Source organism: Schistosoma haematobium, chromosome 1 (assembly GCF_000699445.3).
Source record: "Schistosoma haematobium chromosome 1, whole genome shotgun sequence".
NCBI classification, from domain to species: Eukaryota; Metazoa; Platyhelminthes; class Trematoda; order Strigeidida; family Schistosomatidae; genus Schistosoma; species Schistosoma haematobium.
In genome coordinates, this window is record NC_067196.1 from 74,006,013 (window position 1) to 74,025,066 (window position 19,054).

The 19,054-nt window shown below is 31.2% G+C and overlaps 1 protein-coding gene across 3 annotated transcripts in view; it reads right to left on the reverse strand.

The window, feature by feature from the left end:
- KCNN2_1 (Small conductance calcium-activated potassium channel protein 2) overlaps nucleotides 1-19,054 on the reverse strand; it is a 135,207-nt gene that overhangs the window by 24,632 nt on the left and 91,521 nt on the right. For 2 of the 3 annotated variants that reach the window (XM_051209662.1, XM_051209663.1), the window contains one exon: nucleotides 16,715-16,784. In XM_051209662.1, the coding sequence (XP_051075122.1) occupies nucleotides 16,715-16,784 (70 nt within the window). Of the gene's footprint in view, nucleotides 1-14,697; nucleotides 15,313-16,714; nucleotides 16,785-19,054 lie in introns of those variants that run through there. The other variant, XM_051209664.1, reaches the window with a different exon arrangement.

Genomic DNA, 19,054 nt, shown 5'->3' on the forward strand with positions numbered 1-19,054 from the left:
AATACAAAATTAAAGAACATCTTATTAATATCTGAGAACCATACAATAAATATTTCATTTGCAAATGCCAGTCAATCGTCTCAGATTTCACTGTCCCTTCATTTTCACAACAATCATTCTCTGTTCTCATTCTCGTTTCGTCATTCTTCTTAACCTTCTGTCTCCAAGTATTTCACTTTCGATTGATGATACATACTACCTATATCTACTGACATCAGTAGCATATACCACAAAATAACTTATTACAATGTATTTCAGTTAAGATATACTATGATAAAATGACCAATTCGAGAATATTATCTTTATCAAAATGAATAGCTAGTTCTTTTGGAACTTTGAAATAACAGAGTATGTAAAAATATTTTTTTTACTTTTAAAAATAATACAACAACTTTCAGATTATTTTAATTTGGGTAGCAACAAGCGCCATTTAATTTTTAATTTTATTTAAAATTATTTAATCAAAGTGAAAAATGTTTTTTTTTTCAGTTACTAAATAAATACTTTAGTTAAATAGTCAGACAACTCTGATCTGTATTATTTATTTAAGATGTAATGATGGCATTGATTTCTTTCCTACTAAAGTATTTTTCTAGTATAATTTAAAATTATTTTCTTTATATCGATCATTAGTACAATTATGTATCTTTAAGTTCATATCAAACTCCACCCGGAGACCCTCTAGAACTACTGCCGGTCCCAAGCCCGGATAAAGGAGGAAGGTTAAGCATGAGGTTGGTGACCACATCTCGTAGAAAAATAACTCGCTGAAAAAACGCTAACCAGAAAAAATAATTCAAACCACTTAAACTCTGCCCTGGGAGTCAAAAGGTCTTCATTTAAAAGAGTTATGACGCTTTATGGTGAAAGCCGAGTTCCTTCGGAATTCATGAGGATGATGCCCCTGCTGACATCCAGAGCAACCATTTATTTACGTACATAGAATGCTTGTACAATATGGGAGACCGGTAGAGTCATCCAAATCGCTGCAGAAATAAGGAGATACAACCTAGAGGTGAAACACATTGAACGCAAGTTGTACAACAAAGACTAGCTACACTTGGAATCCTCAAGGCCAAATGAGAAGAGGAAGACCAAAGAACACATTACGCCGAGAAATGGAGACAGACATGAGAAGAATGAACAACAATTGGATAGAACTAGAAAAGCAGGCCCAGGGCAGAGTGCGTTAGAGTATGCTTGTCGATGTCTCTGATTCTACCTTTTTGTTACTTGTACAACGAAAGGTCGTGAACTTTTCATAAACGCATCTGAATAGTTTTTACGCTTAATAGACATATTGATGTGTTAAGATAGATAAAAACAGATAATTTGTTGAAACATCTTGATGGCAGGAATGGGTAGCCTAGATATTCAAATAGGCTGCCAAATATGAATAATGAAAATTAATACATCAGTATTAGGTAGTCTTACGAAAAATGGATCAGTTTTAGTACAAATTCGTTATGAAAATGCAGCGATTTTAAACAGGTCATAAGTTTTATTTATTGTACAATCAACTCATTAATATTAAATTTTGGTTTGTCTTAATTATGTACGATAAGTATATACAATTATGGACTAGATAAACTTATCATTCAACCACTACCTTCCATCAATGTGAAAAGATTACTCGAATGATCTTGATGGTGCCATTCAATCACTTAAGGTGAATTAATTTGGTAGTAAACAGTAATGGAGTGAATAATAATAGGTATATTGATTACAGATTGGTGTGATAACATCGATAACAACAAGTTATTTTGTAAGTGATATGTTCGACAAATTGAAAATATTCATTGTGTCAAATAAGACCTAATACATAGTCACACCTGAAAGAAGGTTTCGATACATGACCGATTGAAAATACACAAAATTTCATGTAATTAGTGAAAATATCATTCTTTAATACACATAACTATGATGGTTCAAAATGATTGTTTTACAAAATAGAAAATATGGCTAAAATTAATTAGTTTCAATTTCATACATTATATTTACTTTTCCGATGAGACTATAAAGTATGGACGACCTTTGCGTGACTCTAAAGTGACATTGAGTGTGTCCACCTAATAACTAGGATCATACGAGAGTTATAAACCTGTGTGAGGAACTAGAACTATGATTTACAGTTTATGGTTAAAGTAAGGAATTAAATCCAGGGTTTTCACCACGAACTGACATCAGCTATAATGCCAAAACTCCATTCAACCAAAAAGGTGAGTAAATTTCGCGCCAAAATCCGAGATCTCTTATTTTATACCTGATTGGCTCGTCTATAAATTATAGTCTCGCCACTTTTCCTTTTGACAATAACCAGCAGAACCTTCAAATGACTGAAATATGTAAATTTAAATTATGAAATGAATTGAATTAGACTATATGTTGTACTTGCTTCACTATCTATCAAGTATCTATATGTACGGGGATTATAAGTTATGTTATGAAGCTTATGCAATCTTTATATTAAGTTCAGTATTTATGTCTTTACAATGGATATGAAGTAATGTATTCATATATGAATAATAAATTAATATGTATGTATGAGGTAGCATAAATCTTAAGTCAATTAATTTCTGTAAACTAAATTATACTTTATTCTTAACATTACTGAGACCTCTGTACTAATTTGGATAATTTAATTTGTTAATAAATATCATAGTTGAGATCATGAGACAATTGAAGCTAGACAACCATGGAAAACCTAGAAGCACTAGATGACCATTTAGTCCTATTTTGACACTCCTTAGCAGTGCGCATCCACGATCCCGCCTCGCGAGATTCGAACTACTATAACATCCACAAAAACTATTCTGATATTAAATATCATTGTGTTAAATCTATTAGAAAAGATAGACTTAAGAGTGACCTGTTTAAATACACAAAAAGATTGAACTTAGTTGAAAGGTGAGTTGATAAAGATAGCTGAAAAAACTATTGTTCCTTGTATATGGAAATGATTTTACATAAAAACAACCATGTAAAAAAGTTTACAAATTAAAACTAATTTTATCTTTCAGTAAAATGAATAAAGAAAACAACCAAATGTATAATATATTGAATGGGTTAATCTAAATAACAATTAAAATTCGATAGGAATAATTTAGAAGATTGGAATCCTGTGAAATGGATCGTAGATGTGCACTGCTGAGGAGTCCCATACTAAGTTGAAACCGCTTTCCAATATTTCCAGGTTTTCCATGGTGGTCTATCCTTAATTAACTCATGAATCCAACTATTTAAATTACTACAGTATTCACAAAACCCCTTTCTGATATTAGAGATATTTATTGATTGTCACAAAATTTGTATATTTTTGTTTTAGATTTTATGAAATATAGATAATTTCAATGGTTAAGATCATGAGTCAGTTGAAACTAGATCACCATGGAAAACCTGGAAGAACTGGACGGCCGTTTCGTCCTATCGTGGGACTCCTCAGCAGTGCGGGTCCACGATCCCGCCTCGTAAGATTCGAACACGGGACCTATCAGTCTTGCACTCGATTGCTTAGCTTTTAGACCAATGAACTGGCCGGCATCCAACGGTGTTAATGTCTAACTTCAACTAATCCACGAAATTGAGTGACACATTCACCATTGTCTTCAGTGAGTTACTATCTCACAACAGACGCGGTTGAACTCCACTGGTCACTACTTTTCACTAGAACTCCAGGATATACCTCGTGAAGCCAGTCACTAGTGAGCATATGTTGATTAATATCAGATGGGTTTTGTGGAGATTGTAGTAATTTCAATGGTCAAGATCATGAGTCGGTTGAAGCTAGACCACTATGGAAAACTGGACGGTCGTTTCGTCCTATTGTGGGACTCCTCAGCAGTGCGCATCCACGACCTCGCCCCCTGCGAGATTCGAACCCATGATCTTAACCATTGGAATTACTACAATCTCCACAAAACCCATCTGATATAAATACAGATAAGTTTAAGTTTACACACTAAAATCAAAATGTAACATTAACTCATTATTTGGTTATTTATTTATTTATTCTCAAAGATTCTCTAGTTAATTCTATAATCTTTAAAGTACACAAGATCTTTTGACAAATTCTTTTAGCCTAATTGAATTATTTGTTAAGAATTCATTTTTATTTTTGAATGATTTCTTCCTACTACTTATAATGAATCAAATGAAAATTGAAATATCGTGTAATATAAAAAAGACATACCATATGCTTTAGATAAAAATTGTTTCTTTTTTTTTATAACAAATAACAATTGTCAATATAGTCTAACTAGGTTAATCAAGGTCGATCAATAACTGGTTCAGTTGTTTTAGTATGAAGAGTATGGTTGATACAAGTAATATATATATAATATACATTTAAGTTCATTTAAATATAATGTTGTCCAGTGAATATAATAAAGAAGATGTATATCCAACTTTGGTGTATAGAAAAATGAGGTATTTAACAATAGGTATTTGAATGATAGGAGGTAATTCCATAATGTTTTAGATATTGTTAAACAATTTCTCGAAGTATCGGTACTAAAAACTACTTGAGATTAAACAAATGAACTTAAGAAATTCAGTTGATAAAATAATCGTAATTAGGAAGGAAAATTAAGTTACCTACTTCATAACAATGAACATACCGTATACACCATTTCCCTCGATCACCAGCATTTTTCAATCAAATCATTCGCTCTATATAATACGGTTTCTCTAAATATTTATTTAGAGCCTATCAGTGGTCATGTTGGAGTTACTTAGATCTGATACCAGATATACCTGAAGCGCAATAATTCTATCCAGAACACCTACGTCATCGAAGATGTTTACAATTAAGGTGTGTATTTATAAAGGATGTGATAGAATTTAGTCATCAAACAGCCCCATAAAACGTTATCATGTTACAGACGCAATCAATTCAATTGAATGGTTTATGAATAATATCAATAACAAACGCAACTGATAGATATTAATAGTTTGAAGCTGATTGTATTATTCACTCGCCAATGTATCAAAATTTATAGACAAACAATTGAGGCAATATAAATATTGAATCGTGGTATAATTGCTGGAAAATTAGTTCCAATAATAGATCCATAATGTTTAGCTTCGGGTAATAGAATTATAGGGTTAATACTCGATATTTTTTTCAGAAAGACGTAACTGATTAATTTTTAATTGTTGTAACCAACTTAATTCCATCGGGGTAAGACATTTGCTTGAATAATTAATTAAAATTAGAATACACTGAACTATTGTTTTTAAGCCTAGTATTGGATTAATTAACAATGAGAAATACAACATGAATTTACCGTAATTATTTAAGAATCCAAAAAAAATGTAAGTTGATGAATCGAATACAGTAAAACTATTAAAACAGTGTCAACCTGTCATCAAAATGAGTTGAAACGTGTTTCATTCTACTCTGTACAGACAGATTTCAATAATGTACGTTTAAGATTTTTCAGCTTTTTACTTGTCCAAAATAAATTAAAAATGTATATCAATATTTCTACTAAAATGTTTTATAATACACACAACTGAACTGGAATTAAAGCTTAAACTGTCTCATCGTAAGACAACGAATTATTTTAGTTATAGGTTTATACCCAGTCTTATTGTTCACTCATCATCATCATCATCATCATCATCATCATCATCATCATCATCATCATCATCATCATCATCATCATCATCATCATCATCATCATCATCATCATCATCATCATCATCATCATCATCATCATCATCATCATCATCATCATCATCATCATCATCATCATCATCATCATCATCATCATCATCATCATCATCATCATCATCATCATCATCATCATCATCATCATCATCATCATCATCATCATCATCATCATCATCATCATCATCATCATCATCATCATCATCATCATCATCATCATCATCATCATCATCATCATCATCATCATCATCATCATCATCATCATCATCATCATCATCATCATCATCATCATCATCATCATCATCATCATCATCATCATCATCATCATCATCATCATCATCATCATCATCATCATCATCATCATCATCATCATCATCATCATCATCATCATCATCATCATCATCATCATCATCATCATCATCATCATCATCATCATCATCATCATCATCATCATCATCATCATCATCATCATCATCATCATCATCATCATCATCATCATCATCATCATCATCATCATCATCATCATCATCATCATCATCATCATCATCATCATCATCATCATCATCATCATCATCATCATCATCATCATCATCATCATCATCATCATCATCATCATCATCATCATCATCATCATCATCATCATCATCATCATCATCATCATCATCATCATCATCATCATCATCATCATCATCATCATCATCATCATCATCATCATCATCATCATCATCATCATCATCATCATCATCATCATCATCATCATCATCATCATCATCATCATCATCATCATCATCATCATCATCATCATCATCATCATCATCATCATCATCATCATCATCATCATCATCATCATCATCATCATCATCATCATCATCATCATCATCATCATCATCATCATCATCATCATCATCATCATCATCATCATCATCATCATCATCATCATCATCATCATCATCATCATCATCATCATCATCATCATCATCATCATCATCATCATCATCATCATCATCATCATCATCATCATCATCATCATCATCATCATCATCATCATCATCATCATCATCATCATCATCATCATCATCATCATCATCATCATCATCATCATTGTCAGGTTATGGTTCTTTTACAGATTATCATTTAGTATTATTTCGAAATAATTCGAAGTGTAATTAGAATACATCACAAAACAATTACAGCGTTAATTAAATCATTGTAATTTCTCTACTAAGTAATAACGTCACTATAAACAATGTCTAATCATGGAACTTTTACTAGTTTTTACTTCATGTTACGTAATATTCTTTTTATTCAGTGTTTTGGTCAAATACTACTTAACGATTATTTTCTATGAAATAATTCTTATCTTATATATATCTATCATAATGTTTCTTATTATTGAAATAATTTCTAACAGCTGTGTAGTCGTATCTTTTTTATTCGTTCCTTTTTCAAGAAAACATTTTTCCTTTAAATTTTAGTAGCTAGTCTCATGAGATGCACAAATTGTTCCATTCTTAATTAGATGTTATTGCTTTTTTATCATTAAATGTAAAACGAAAATACTTGACAAATAATTGTACATCTACATTTGTATATCTGTCAGAACAAGAAAATGATACAAATTCTTTTTATCGTACTATGAGATTTTTTGTTTGTTTGTTGCCAAAAGTAAAAACGGTAAAAGAAAAAGAGATGATTACTCTTTTCTTTTCATATTGATTACAATGAGTTACATCCTGGTATGAATAGTCAGTATGTTATCTATTGATTGTGAGATTAGTTTGTTTTCTTAGGTATAAAATTTTTTGATAACAACCGAAAACCGATTTGATAAGAAATAAAAATGAAGAAATTTTCAGACTTGATGTGAAGATAGTTATTTTAGTTGAAATGGAACTGACAACACACCATAAGGTATGTTAGAACTGATCTATCAGTCATATGTATACCCTTTAATTTATGACATTATGTAATGCTGGCAGCTGTAGAAGCAAACTAATAAAAAAGATCAACAGTTTTTACATGATATATTAGCGAGGTAAGTTAATGAGTGTTGATTTGAAGATTGTTACATTAAGATAATGATTAAGTTAAAAGGATAAGAACCTAACAACAGAAGAAGGAACCTATTTACCTACTTATTCACTGTAAACTCTAGAAATTATGGTTGAACATACTTATTTGTTTCATACAGACTGATTTAAGTTTAGTTGTTAATCGTAATCAGCCTATGCTCCATCGGGAGTACCAGGCGTAAGTAAGTAAGTGTTAGTCGTAGTGTTTGTTTCTTTGTATACTCTGTGGTAACAACTAATTTTCAAAATGCACAATTATTGTTTTAAAATATTTGGCTACTATGTAATGATCACATAAGATATTGCTTTTAATTAAGCAGTGTAATTATAAAAACTAAGAACTGATAGCCTACGGAAATAATTAACAAGATGCATTTACTCAGACTAAAGATTTTTTTTGGTTTAAAATGTATACTTAGGAAATTGAAGAAATGATATTCTAAAGAAAATATCCAGTGTTATTTACTGATGAAGCATTATAGAAAGTATTTAATATTGGCTAATCAGGAAAACAATATTGCTAATTGAATTGTTTTAAATGGTGATAATATGTACATTTTTGGAAATGATCATAAATTCTTATTAGGTTGTCTCCTAGAATTGCATAGTTTCATATATTATTCAGAATTTGAAAATTTAAAAGGAGTGGGGTTCATGAAGTTTCAAATGAGCTAATCTAGCAAAAAAACATTTGTCAGTATGGAGTTGTGGAGATTGTTAAGTTTTTGATTGAGAAAGTAAATCGATCGACGTTAGACCACCATTCAAAACCTGGAAACTCTAGACGGCCGTTTCGTTCTAGTATGGGACTTCTCAGCGGTGCACATCCGCAATCCTGCACATGGGACTTGTACCCGGGACCGTGACCAGTGAGACTAATCCATGTCAAGTAAAGACAAGTATCTACATCAGGCAGTGGAAAATGGTAGCGCAATTTCATGGATTGTTTGAAGTTCGAGATCGATTTAAGATCTCATTCATAAACCATTTACTGACGTAGTATTAGATACTGCTAAAAATTCTAAAACGTAGAAAAAACAGCTATCTTATTTCATGAAATTCGAAAGAATTTTATGTTTTGAACTAGTCCGAACTAAAAAGCAGACTTTAATAAACAGTCAATAAAGCTTTTCAACGTATCATGACTGTTTGTTAACTTAGTGATAAAACAATAATTTACTTGATTGGTTAATGGTAAAACTTTCACTATCACCACAAATATAGTTTCCAACCGTCATATTTTCAACTGTAACAAATTATGTTTATGATGTTTTCAATACTCAAGTTTTTCACGACAAGGTTTATCATATAAAGTTCTTTTAAACATCATTTCATAATGAAGCATATAATCAAAATTGACAAACAATAAAATGATTTTGCTAAAAATGTCATCTGCTTGAAAGTTTTTTAATTTATAATCTAATACACCCCTCATCGAATATTTTGCACAAGAAATGTTTGAGAATATTGCCGACTTTTCTTTCGAAAAAAAGCGTTATAGACTCCAACAAGAACAATTAATATCTCTAAACAGTGACATAAATGAGAAATATGTAGTACACATGTTCTTTGTTCTATGGGAATTATTTCCATGACCAAATCAATACGTAACCATGGAGTCAAAGTTTAAAAAAAAGTGACGTATTTGCGGCATACATTTCGAACAATCTGGTCACACATATACTTTTCAAGACATTTTAAATGAAAATTAATAAAGGTCAAGTAGACGAAAGATTGAGTAAATAAAGTGGTCAGTGTAAATAGAGGAGAGAGGAAATTAACACCGTTTGGGAAGAGTAGAAAAGTTTCGCCATACCATGAGCCATAAAATAACCTAAAGACTATCAGAGCAAATTCGAAATTACTTTAAATTGTTTTTGTACACATAAAGGGGGTTTGAATTTACGAATAGCCAAAGCTTCTCTAAAACTAAGAATTCGTTCCTGTCAATTTCTATACAACGTTTTAAAAGCTATATTGATGTCGATTCTGTGCTCCGTTTCAGTTATGTGCTTTGACATCGATGAACATAGTTTTCAATTTCCTACGTTTGCTGGAGCATTTGACATTAATTGATTTTGAAGCTATCAAGATAAATGTTCCATAATGTATAATCTTCTCACAGTTGATTGATCACTTGGTGGTAATCAATGTCATGTGTGTCAAGTCATTCTTAGTTCAGATCAAATACTATCGACCAAGTTGCAATGTGGCCACTAGTCTAGGTGACTCGACATTGAGTGCACTATGTTGAGATTAGATGGTGGTTGGAGTTAGTCAACAGGTCGATAGAATTCGAACTGCACTAAGAACTTGACACACATGAAATTGATCACCACCCAGTGATCAATCAATTGTGATTATATCTCAGTCCTACAGGAGTTCGGTTGCGGCCCGGATAGCTCAGTGGTAACGTCTATGACTGTGAAGCTGAGTGACACTGGATTGAATCCGTCAGGGAGCATCAGAACCCTCAAGATTACAGGTACACCTTGCTGACGCGTGCCAAGTAGCACGAAACACGGGTCCAAGGTTTCCTGTTGACTACCTCCAACCATCATCTAAGATTAATTTTTTCTCTCCCCCATATACAGTTATCATTTTGTTTACTCGAACTTTCATTTAATCGACCTTTATGAATTTTTATATAAAATGCTTTGACAAGTATATGTGTGACCAAATTGTTCGAAAGGTATGGCTCAAACACATAACGTTTTTCAGATCAACCCCACCTTCTAAATTTATAAGAGGGACTAATTAGTGTAAATACCTAATCAATCGTGACGCGTATAGAGTTATTTCTATCTGAACTGTTAAAATGTTTCATTAAATATAATTTCAATGTATATAAGTTCCAAAAAGAAATTGTGTGAAATCAATCATTCACTTATAAATTACTTAATACAAGTCATCAAATCAGACACATTAAGGAACTAGAAAATTATGGTTTTCATCCAATTTTTAAAAAAAATCATGAATATGTACTGAAAAGAGTTCGAAATTCGAATGAGATAGGTTCAGTTATTCGTGAAGCTTTATAATTTCTCTGCTAAATCCACTTTCCGATCATGTATACATATATATTATAGTCAGTAATCTTTTGACAAGATTGTACTTCTGTTTTTTATTGGTAGTAGATTTCTTGATTTCTGTTAATTTATTATGTTTATGAAAAAAAAACCTTAATGATCTATATCATTGCATTTTCCTAATAATCCGTGATCGTACATTTTCCCTAATTGGATTTGATTCATAAATTGAATTTAAGAGAATTGAATTGATGTATTAAAGATAAGAAGAAAGATACTTACTGAAATTTACAGTCGGACAATGTCAAATTTATCACTATCATCGAATATTTATAAAAGTATCTTATACAATCATAATTGTAAAAAAAAACAACTAAGATCATAAACTGATCTTTGTCTTTTAGAAAGGTTCATATTTAGTATTTTGTTAAATCGACTATCAAAATTGGATGATACTGTTAAGAAAGAAAATTTGTAAGTGATTGGTTCTTTGCAGATTAATTTTACCTAAAATATCCAAGTTTTGTGTTTAAAACTAATAGTAATTATATAACCAATATTATAATTATAATAGAGAACTCGTTTCGATTTATGACCATTGTGTTATATTATAGTAGAAAATAGATTAAAGACGACTATTATTTGAAAAATTTCGAGTCTATGGTAACCATCAATGTCAGAAATAATAAATTGTTATTATATTATGTTATATGACATATTTAACTATGAATGTTTCGTTACAAATGGAAAAAAAGCATTCACTTCAATTCTATTGAAACATGAAGACAAATTTCAATATTAATTGATATATCAAAACATATTCAACCTCACGTAACTATTTGAACGGTGATATCCAACCTTAATGAATATCTAGTGAAAACATACATATGGTTATCAGCAAAATGTGTTTATCTAGAATATTGAGTAAAGATGAGTTTATCTGTCACAATGATTAGTATAAAACGATACACAGAACGTGATGTGGATTATATCATCAGGATGATTCACCACAATCTCATAGACCACTATACACACAGGACATAATAACTAATCAAGTTTCAAAGAATCAGGATTATTATAGAGCGTTTCATAGATTGATAGACAGAATTCCAGAAGTATTCAATTACTAGACAAACATGATATCAACAATTTTGCTTTGATCAATAAATATAAATATCTTTGTTCTAAAAGATGTCAGTTGTGGTTGCAGTAACGTAGAAGTTAATTACCATATTGCAAAATTGAGTTATATGAGTATTGATCACACGAGAAGTATTAGTTTCTTCAAGATTGAGGATACACTTTACATAATTATACCAAATACCATAAAAACCTGATTTTACAGTTTTCTGCCAACAGCTTACAAACAGTGAACATTGTCTAAATTAAAATATCTCCTTAATAAAGTCCTTAGTTTTGAATATAAGTAGTAGTTTTTAATGTTGTTTCATTGCTTTTAATATATTTTTTTTAAATAAAGAAATGCAGCATTTATAAACTGAGAAATTCTGAATAAATAGAACAGATTAGTTAGTTTTTTATATTATAAAGTTACTTGTCACTGTGACTTAATGTTTTCTAGAGAGTTATTGTAAATGGGAGAGCGATAGACAGGTGTTTCTTCCTTGTTTGGAACTCTTTGCTAAACAAAACCACAACTTCGTCTGCAATTGAGTCCAGGATATTCAGATTTATCAGTGAGCCTAATATTATTATGAAGTTATGTTCCATGAGATTAAAGGTTTAAGCGTGAACTTCCCATTTCTTCCGAAATGACATCATAAGGGCAAGTGTCAGATAGGTGATTAGTTTGAATTTCTTCACAAGTTTTCGCCGATCCTGAATTCAGCTATTTGTCATCCATTATTTTCTGCAAAATTATTTTGTTCGCTTTATCCACTGATATGATTCCTAACCTTGTGCTAGTCTATAATTTTCTTAAATGATGGGTGAATTAGGTCTATTCTATTATGTTTGTTGATTGCTTACTGAGCTGAATAGAAAGCTTTGAACATCATCTAATCTTCACTATATCTTTTCGGCCTAGGACCTCATCGTTTTTGTAACTTAAAATTTGTACACAATCATTAATGTTTATTGACATTAGCTTAGATATGTCGTAGCTGTTGATAATTAATAAGGTTTATGCAGAAGAGAATGATATAGGCGGTCGCTTTGTTTAATGTAATAGCTTTCGCGGTTTTGGAATTTTATTTGTAGATAATGTTCAGCATGTCTTTCTTTGCCATTTCGTCTTTCATCTTGCAAAAAATTCCCTTAAGTGATTATATTAGTTTGTGAACCACACTACTAACAAAGTTCAATATGTCCTTTAAATACAATAGAATAATCAACCTGTTGATTTCCGGTTATAGAGAAATTGTACTGGAACTTATCTATCAGTAGTTTTTGTTGATATTATTGTATAAAAAGACAATGAGAACTTCACTAGCAAAACTTGAAGCTCAAAAAATTGAATTTTTTCATAACCTTCCTGTTCAGTGATAAATTTTCCCAATCATGTCAATATTGTCAGAACACTGAGTTAGTACTCAAGAAAGGATATTTTCATTTTTAATTCACAATAAGGCATGATTATTACCAAATATTACAACTATATGACTAACATAATTCAAATTTCTTTATTTCAATAAAGTATAAATTCCCATTGTAGCCTAATTAAAGTTGCCTCAAGGCTAGATATTAATAAAGAAAGATTGAAATCAACTAATGAACACACAGTACAACTTAGATACAATAATTCTTGTGTCTTTCTATTCATGTATAGCATTTTTGAGGTTTTTTATACATCATAAACATAACGAAAACTAATGTAATTATAAAACATATATATTTCCTTCTTTTGCCTTCTATGAAATAGTTAGGATAGCAATTATCTTCATTTCTAATCATTTTCTAGATTAATATATATTTATTCTTTATTTGTATTATTGTTAATTATTATCATTAGTTTTCCGTTTTATAGTTTCATAATTATTATTAGAGAACTAATTGTTTTGTGATGTTCATTTTTATGCGACAGGTTTATTCGTTTTCTGTCATTCATATTCACAAACACTTGTATATAATCTGACTAAATTATGATTATTTATGAAAACTATTAGACAATATGTATGGTTTTATTTTATGTATTATTAGTAGTTACTATGCATTGTCACTATTGCTTACTTATTGATATACTTTAACTAAAACTCAACAAATTATAATGATTTCATAAAAATCACTGAGCTACAATTGTAAATAATATCCTAGTTTCGATTAACTAACGCTCCCAAATGCCCTGAAACAGCCTAGGGTGAGGCCATGTGCATACAACCACAGCCAGGGAAATCCTACTCACTGTCTTCTGACCGCGAGGGTGTTGTTTACAAAGTTGAGAGGACGAAGAGCGAATGTCCAGCGCATTAGCCGGGTTGGCGGACACGGTGGATACAACTAGGGTAGTTGAAAGACCCTCATTCCAAACTCATGGTCACATGGTCTCCTGTATCCTGAAAGAACAAATGGCGTATAAACCAATCATTGGTCACCAGTTACCATGGGACTGAATCTCCTGATGTTGCTCTTCTGCCTTGCGGGTCAGACCTTTAGGTCGAAGGCTCTGGGTATGACCTCCTAAGAAAACCACCTGTTTCGACCTGAGAACCCGAGCAGTATTACAGCCCTTACGCAAATCAAGTGACTTGTATGACACGTATCTATTTGGTGCCCCTTTGTACTAATACTTAAGTGTTCAAGTAAGTGAATACGATTAACGAACAATATTTCCAGAAAAGTTCTTGAATTTATTTATTGAATGAAATTAAAAATTTTATCAAATTATTTTTCTGTACGGGCATTTGTGTAACTATCATTCGAATAGGTGTGAGAATACTGTTTGATGATGTAATTTAAGGCCTGATTAGTAATTGTCTCTCGTAGTAATTTAGGAAAAAAAATTTAAATCCACTTCTAAAGTGAACATTTTCAGTTTTATTTGACAATAATGGCAATTACAATTATCTCAGAAATCTTATAAATAACATTATCGTCATTAAATGATATCAATCATAGAATTATTGAAAACCATAGAGCATTAGATGGTGGTTTCGATTTAGTTTGTAACTCCCTGCGATTGTACTACTATGAACGCATAGAAGATAGTGCATAGTAGCTTAAAATTATGCATTAGTTACAATATACATAAAATTTGCAACTTACGAGCTCTTTAAATCACTAAAAAACGGATCAAATAAAACTAGGTATGATATTATTTATGGAAGAGTTTGGGTTATAGATGACATGCTGTGTAAAAAACGATCCATTCTATTTTTAGTGAATAGATAAACCTATACACACAAATGAAATGGAGTGAATTATTAACTTTATGGTTATACAGAATATATATATATATATTTAGCTGCAGCAAATTCAAACAAACGTTTACAACACTTAGATTGGTGAGAAATACCTCATAATACAACTCCACTGGTACTGACATAATTACGGACGATTTTGGTGCCAAACCTGTGTGAAATGTCTATAAATAGAGTCAGATAAGATTATATACATTACGAGATAATATGATATAAAAATCATATTGTTTTTATGATCATTTCTGTTGTGTTTTATGAATTTCTCATTCAACAAAGTCAGTTTCTAGTGAAAACATTTTCATAAAGATAAACAGAAACACTTTTATACAATAAGTTACAATGGATTTAATGCATACAAACACGAAAACTGACCACAATACGGTGCTTTCTAAGATTAAAAAAAAGATTTAAACTAATGGAATGTATCACATAAAACATTAAGTTTAAGAAGTTAAACTTTCTAGTGAACTCATATAGATCATTCGTCTTTCTTGATGTGAAATTTATGGTTATAAGTTAATTTGTCCCAGTTTTTCCTGAATAAGTAGTTTTCAGGAGGTTCTGTAGGTTAAGGAAAGTTTTCATGATAGAGATGACATTACCTGGAGCATCACCAGAGATCTGAAATCATTGAAATACTGTTTCATTTTGATTTAATACCTAGTGTTTTATGTCTTCGATGTAGTAAAGTAAGTTTTTGGGTACAGAGCTGTCATAATACTATTTAAGCAGAATGTCAGAAATCAATAATCCCTACTTTCACCTATCAAACATAATTAGTGATTAATTGACTTATTTCAAACTCGGTTGTCTCCAAAATAGCTTCCAGACATCTGTCATAAATATTCACAATGGAGCAGTGGACTATTCATTGTTCAGATAGAAGTTTAGACAGAAATCAGTATTGTGGAAAAATGAGATCGTATGTGTACGCGAAATCAAGAAAAATTTTGGCCTTCTGTGACTGATTAGTTGGTAATAATCTGTGGTGTAAATAGTTATTAAATCACCCATCTTATATATTCATGCTACACAATATACTTTACATAGACGAAATTAGTCAAAGCTATTTAATAATAGGAGAGAACAAACCAACTCTCAACTTAAGGAGAAATTAGGAAAAGACGTTGGAAGTGGATAGGACACACACTGAGGAAATCATCAAACCGAATCACGAGGCAAGCGCTAACTTGGAATCCTGAAGAGAAATGAAAAAGAGGAAGGCCAAAGTACACAATGCGTCGGGAATTGTAAGCAGATATGAAAAGGATGAATAGCAACTGGGAAGAACAGGAAAGGATTGCCCGGGACAAAGTTAGATGAAGAATGCTGGTTGGCAGCCTATTCTCCTCCATGAGGTGTAAGAGGTGAAAGTAAGTAAGTAATAACTATATCTGTTTCCTAATGCTCACTTTGTCAATAATGATTAAAAAACGTTTGATTAAAAAATCGCCTTTATGATTAAAGCAATAATTTATTTGAGCTTTTAAAGAGTCAAAATAATAAACGCTGAAGTAAAGGAATATTCTGTTGTTTAAAACAAAGTGAAAAAATATATTCACTCACTTTAGCTAAGTCGACTAGAGTGTTTGCAGAATCTTGGACTTTTCTTTGGTCGAGTTTCATTCTGCGAAGACTATATAGATATATTAGAAACAGTAACAAAAAAGTAAATACACGTTTCCAAACCATAATAAAAATTGAATTTAAGCCAAAAGTGATTTTATTCTTCAGAATAGTAATTACAATATTTAACTTATTAAGTTTTCATTGTTTATAAATATTCATTTTAATTATAAGGAAAGATGGATAGCGGATGGCAATGTAATCAAGGTCGTTTCGTCATATTTCGGACTCGTCAGATGAATTTATCAACGTCTCAGAGATGATGTTCACGCTGAGACTCGAACCCAGTACTATTCACTTCAAACGTCATCGCATTATCCACGGAGATACTGATTTCCGATAGCCACCTGCTTGTGCAATGGAGTGAAGCTTAAATTCACTTAGTGTTGTTTTACTTGTATCTTCCCATTGTTATTTAGGACTGCAATTGATCAGTCTCTTATTGAATATTCATTTTAATGTTAAAAAGTGGAAAGCTAATGAAAATAGTCATCCTATTTTTATGGTACTCTGAAATTTTATGTGTGATATGGTTTTTATAGTTGGTTTTCGCAGGTAAACAAACATTTACTAGTTTTAAAGTTAATTAAAGCGCAAAAATGTTTGTCATTCTTCCATTGATTAAAAGTATAAAATACAAAAACGAAACCATTCAAAGGAAGCAAATATCCCATTGTGGTATAGCTTTAAGATGCTATACTATAGAAAAAATCAAGATATTCTTATATAGATATCTTTATACAGTAGTTATGAGTGATGGAACCACGGACCAATTAATGTTGAGTTTGGTTTAAGTAAAGTCAGTAACTGAGATTGTTTAATCAAACTGACCATGGCAGTTAAAACGTGTGTTTTAAATGTCGAATAATCAACATTAAGTAGTTCTTTGTGATAGATGTTTATGAAAAGAAACTTTGATGACAATTAGACAAAGTCATGATGATGATACAATGATCCATCGACTTTTAAAGTAGTTGAAACGAAAAAAGAACGTTGATTAGAAACCGTAATGTCCGTGAATTGTTGAAAGATGTTAAGTCAAACATTACACATATGTAGATTAATTATAAATCTATTTCTCTGGTAGAAAAAAAGCACCGATATTGATAGTTTATAGAATTATTCACTCACCAAACGAGAAGACTAAAAAGTAAGTGAGAATAGGCTTTCTATAATTTAAAGGATGTAATGAAGTGTTAAAAGACTAAATATTTGAAGCTACCGTTATCAAGTGAATGAAAATTCCCAATGGTGTCATTTTGAAAGCATGAATTAGCTTTTATCATTTTGATGTTAATAGCTTAAAGAATGCGTAACAAGTTTATTTATCAATTGTTTCAAATGGTTATTTGTTTTTTTCCTGAAACAACTTGTCGGGTAACATATAGGATCTAAAGGAACTAGAAAGATCAGATAACTGATATACAACAAAATTTGAAGGCTAATAATTCACGAGTAAATATAAGAGAAGGAAGTACTGGAACTTTGGAGAAAGTTCCATATTCACAAACCATCAAAATCATGATACAGTAATTCTGTTTACATAGTAGCATTAATGGCTTTGGAACCATTTAATAAAAAATAAACTAAAAGTGGGAGTAACCAAACAGAGGATAGTAAACATTAGTAAGATAATATACAATGAAAGTGATTAATGTCTTACTTAATTGTCAATATTTAAACTGATTGATAAAAGTAAATAATTAATTAAGTCCTGTCAAGAAGTAACAAAGAATACAGTTACTATGAAGTAATTGACAAGCATTTACATTATTAATTGCATCTGTTTTTCTGCCTATTAGTTTTAATTCTAGTAGAAAATGCTAAGGACTACAATCTGACGAATAAGCTTCAAGATGGTACACTGTTTCGTTTTTATTACTTTCCAAACATATTTTATATGTTACATGGTTTATTCTTTATCTTTAGAGAAGGGTTGTTGTGGATAATATATTAATTTCATTGATTGCTATCATGAATTAATTGAAGGTAGACAACTATGGAAAACCTGGAAGCACTGGGACGGTCGTTTTGTCCTACTGTGGGACTCCCCAACAGTGCGTATCCACGATTCCGCCTCGTGGGATTCGAGCCCGGGACCACTATACCACTGAACTGGCCGGTATCCAACGCTATTAATGTTATTCCATGAAACTACGCTTCAGTCCACCATTGTAACCAGTGAGTTACTATCTCACAACAAACCCGGTTGTTGAACTCCATTGGTCACTGCTTCTCACTAGAACTCCAGGAAATACCTCTTGGAAACAGTCATCGGGT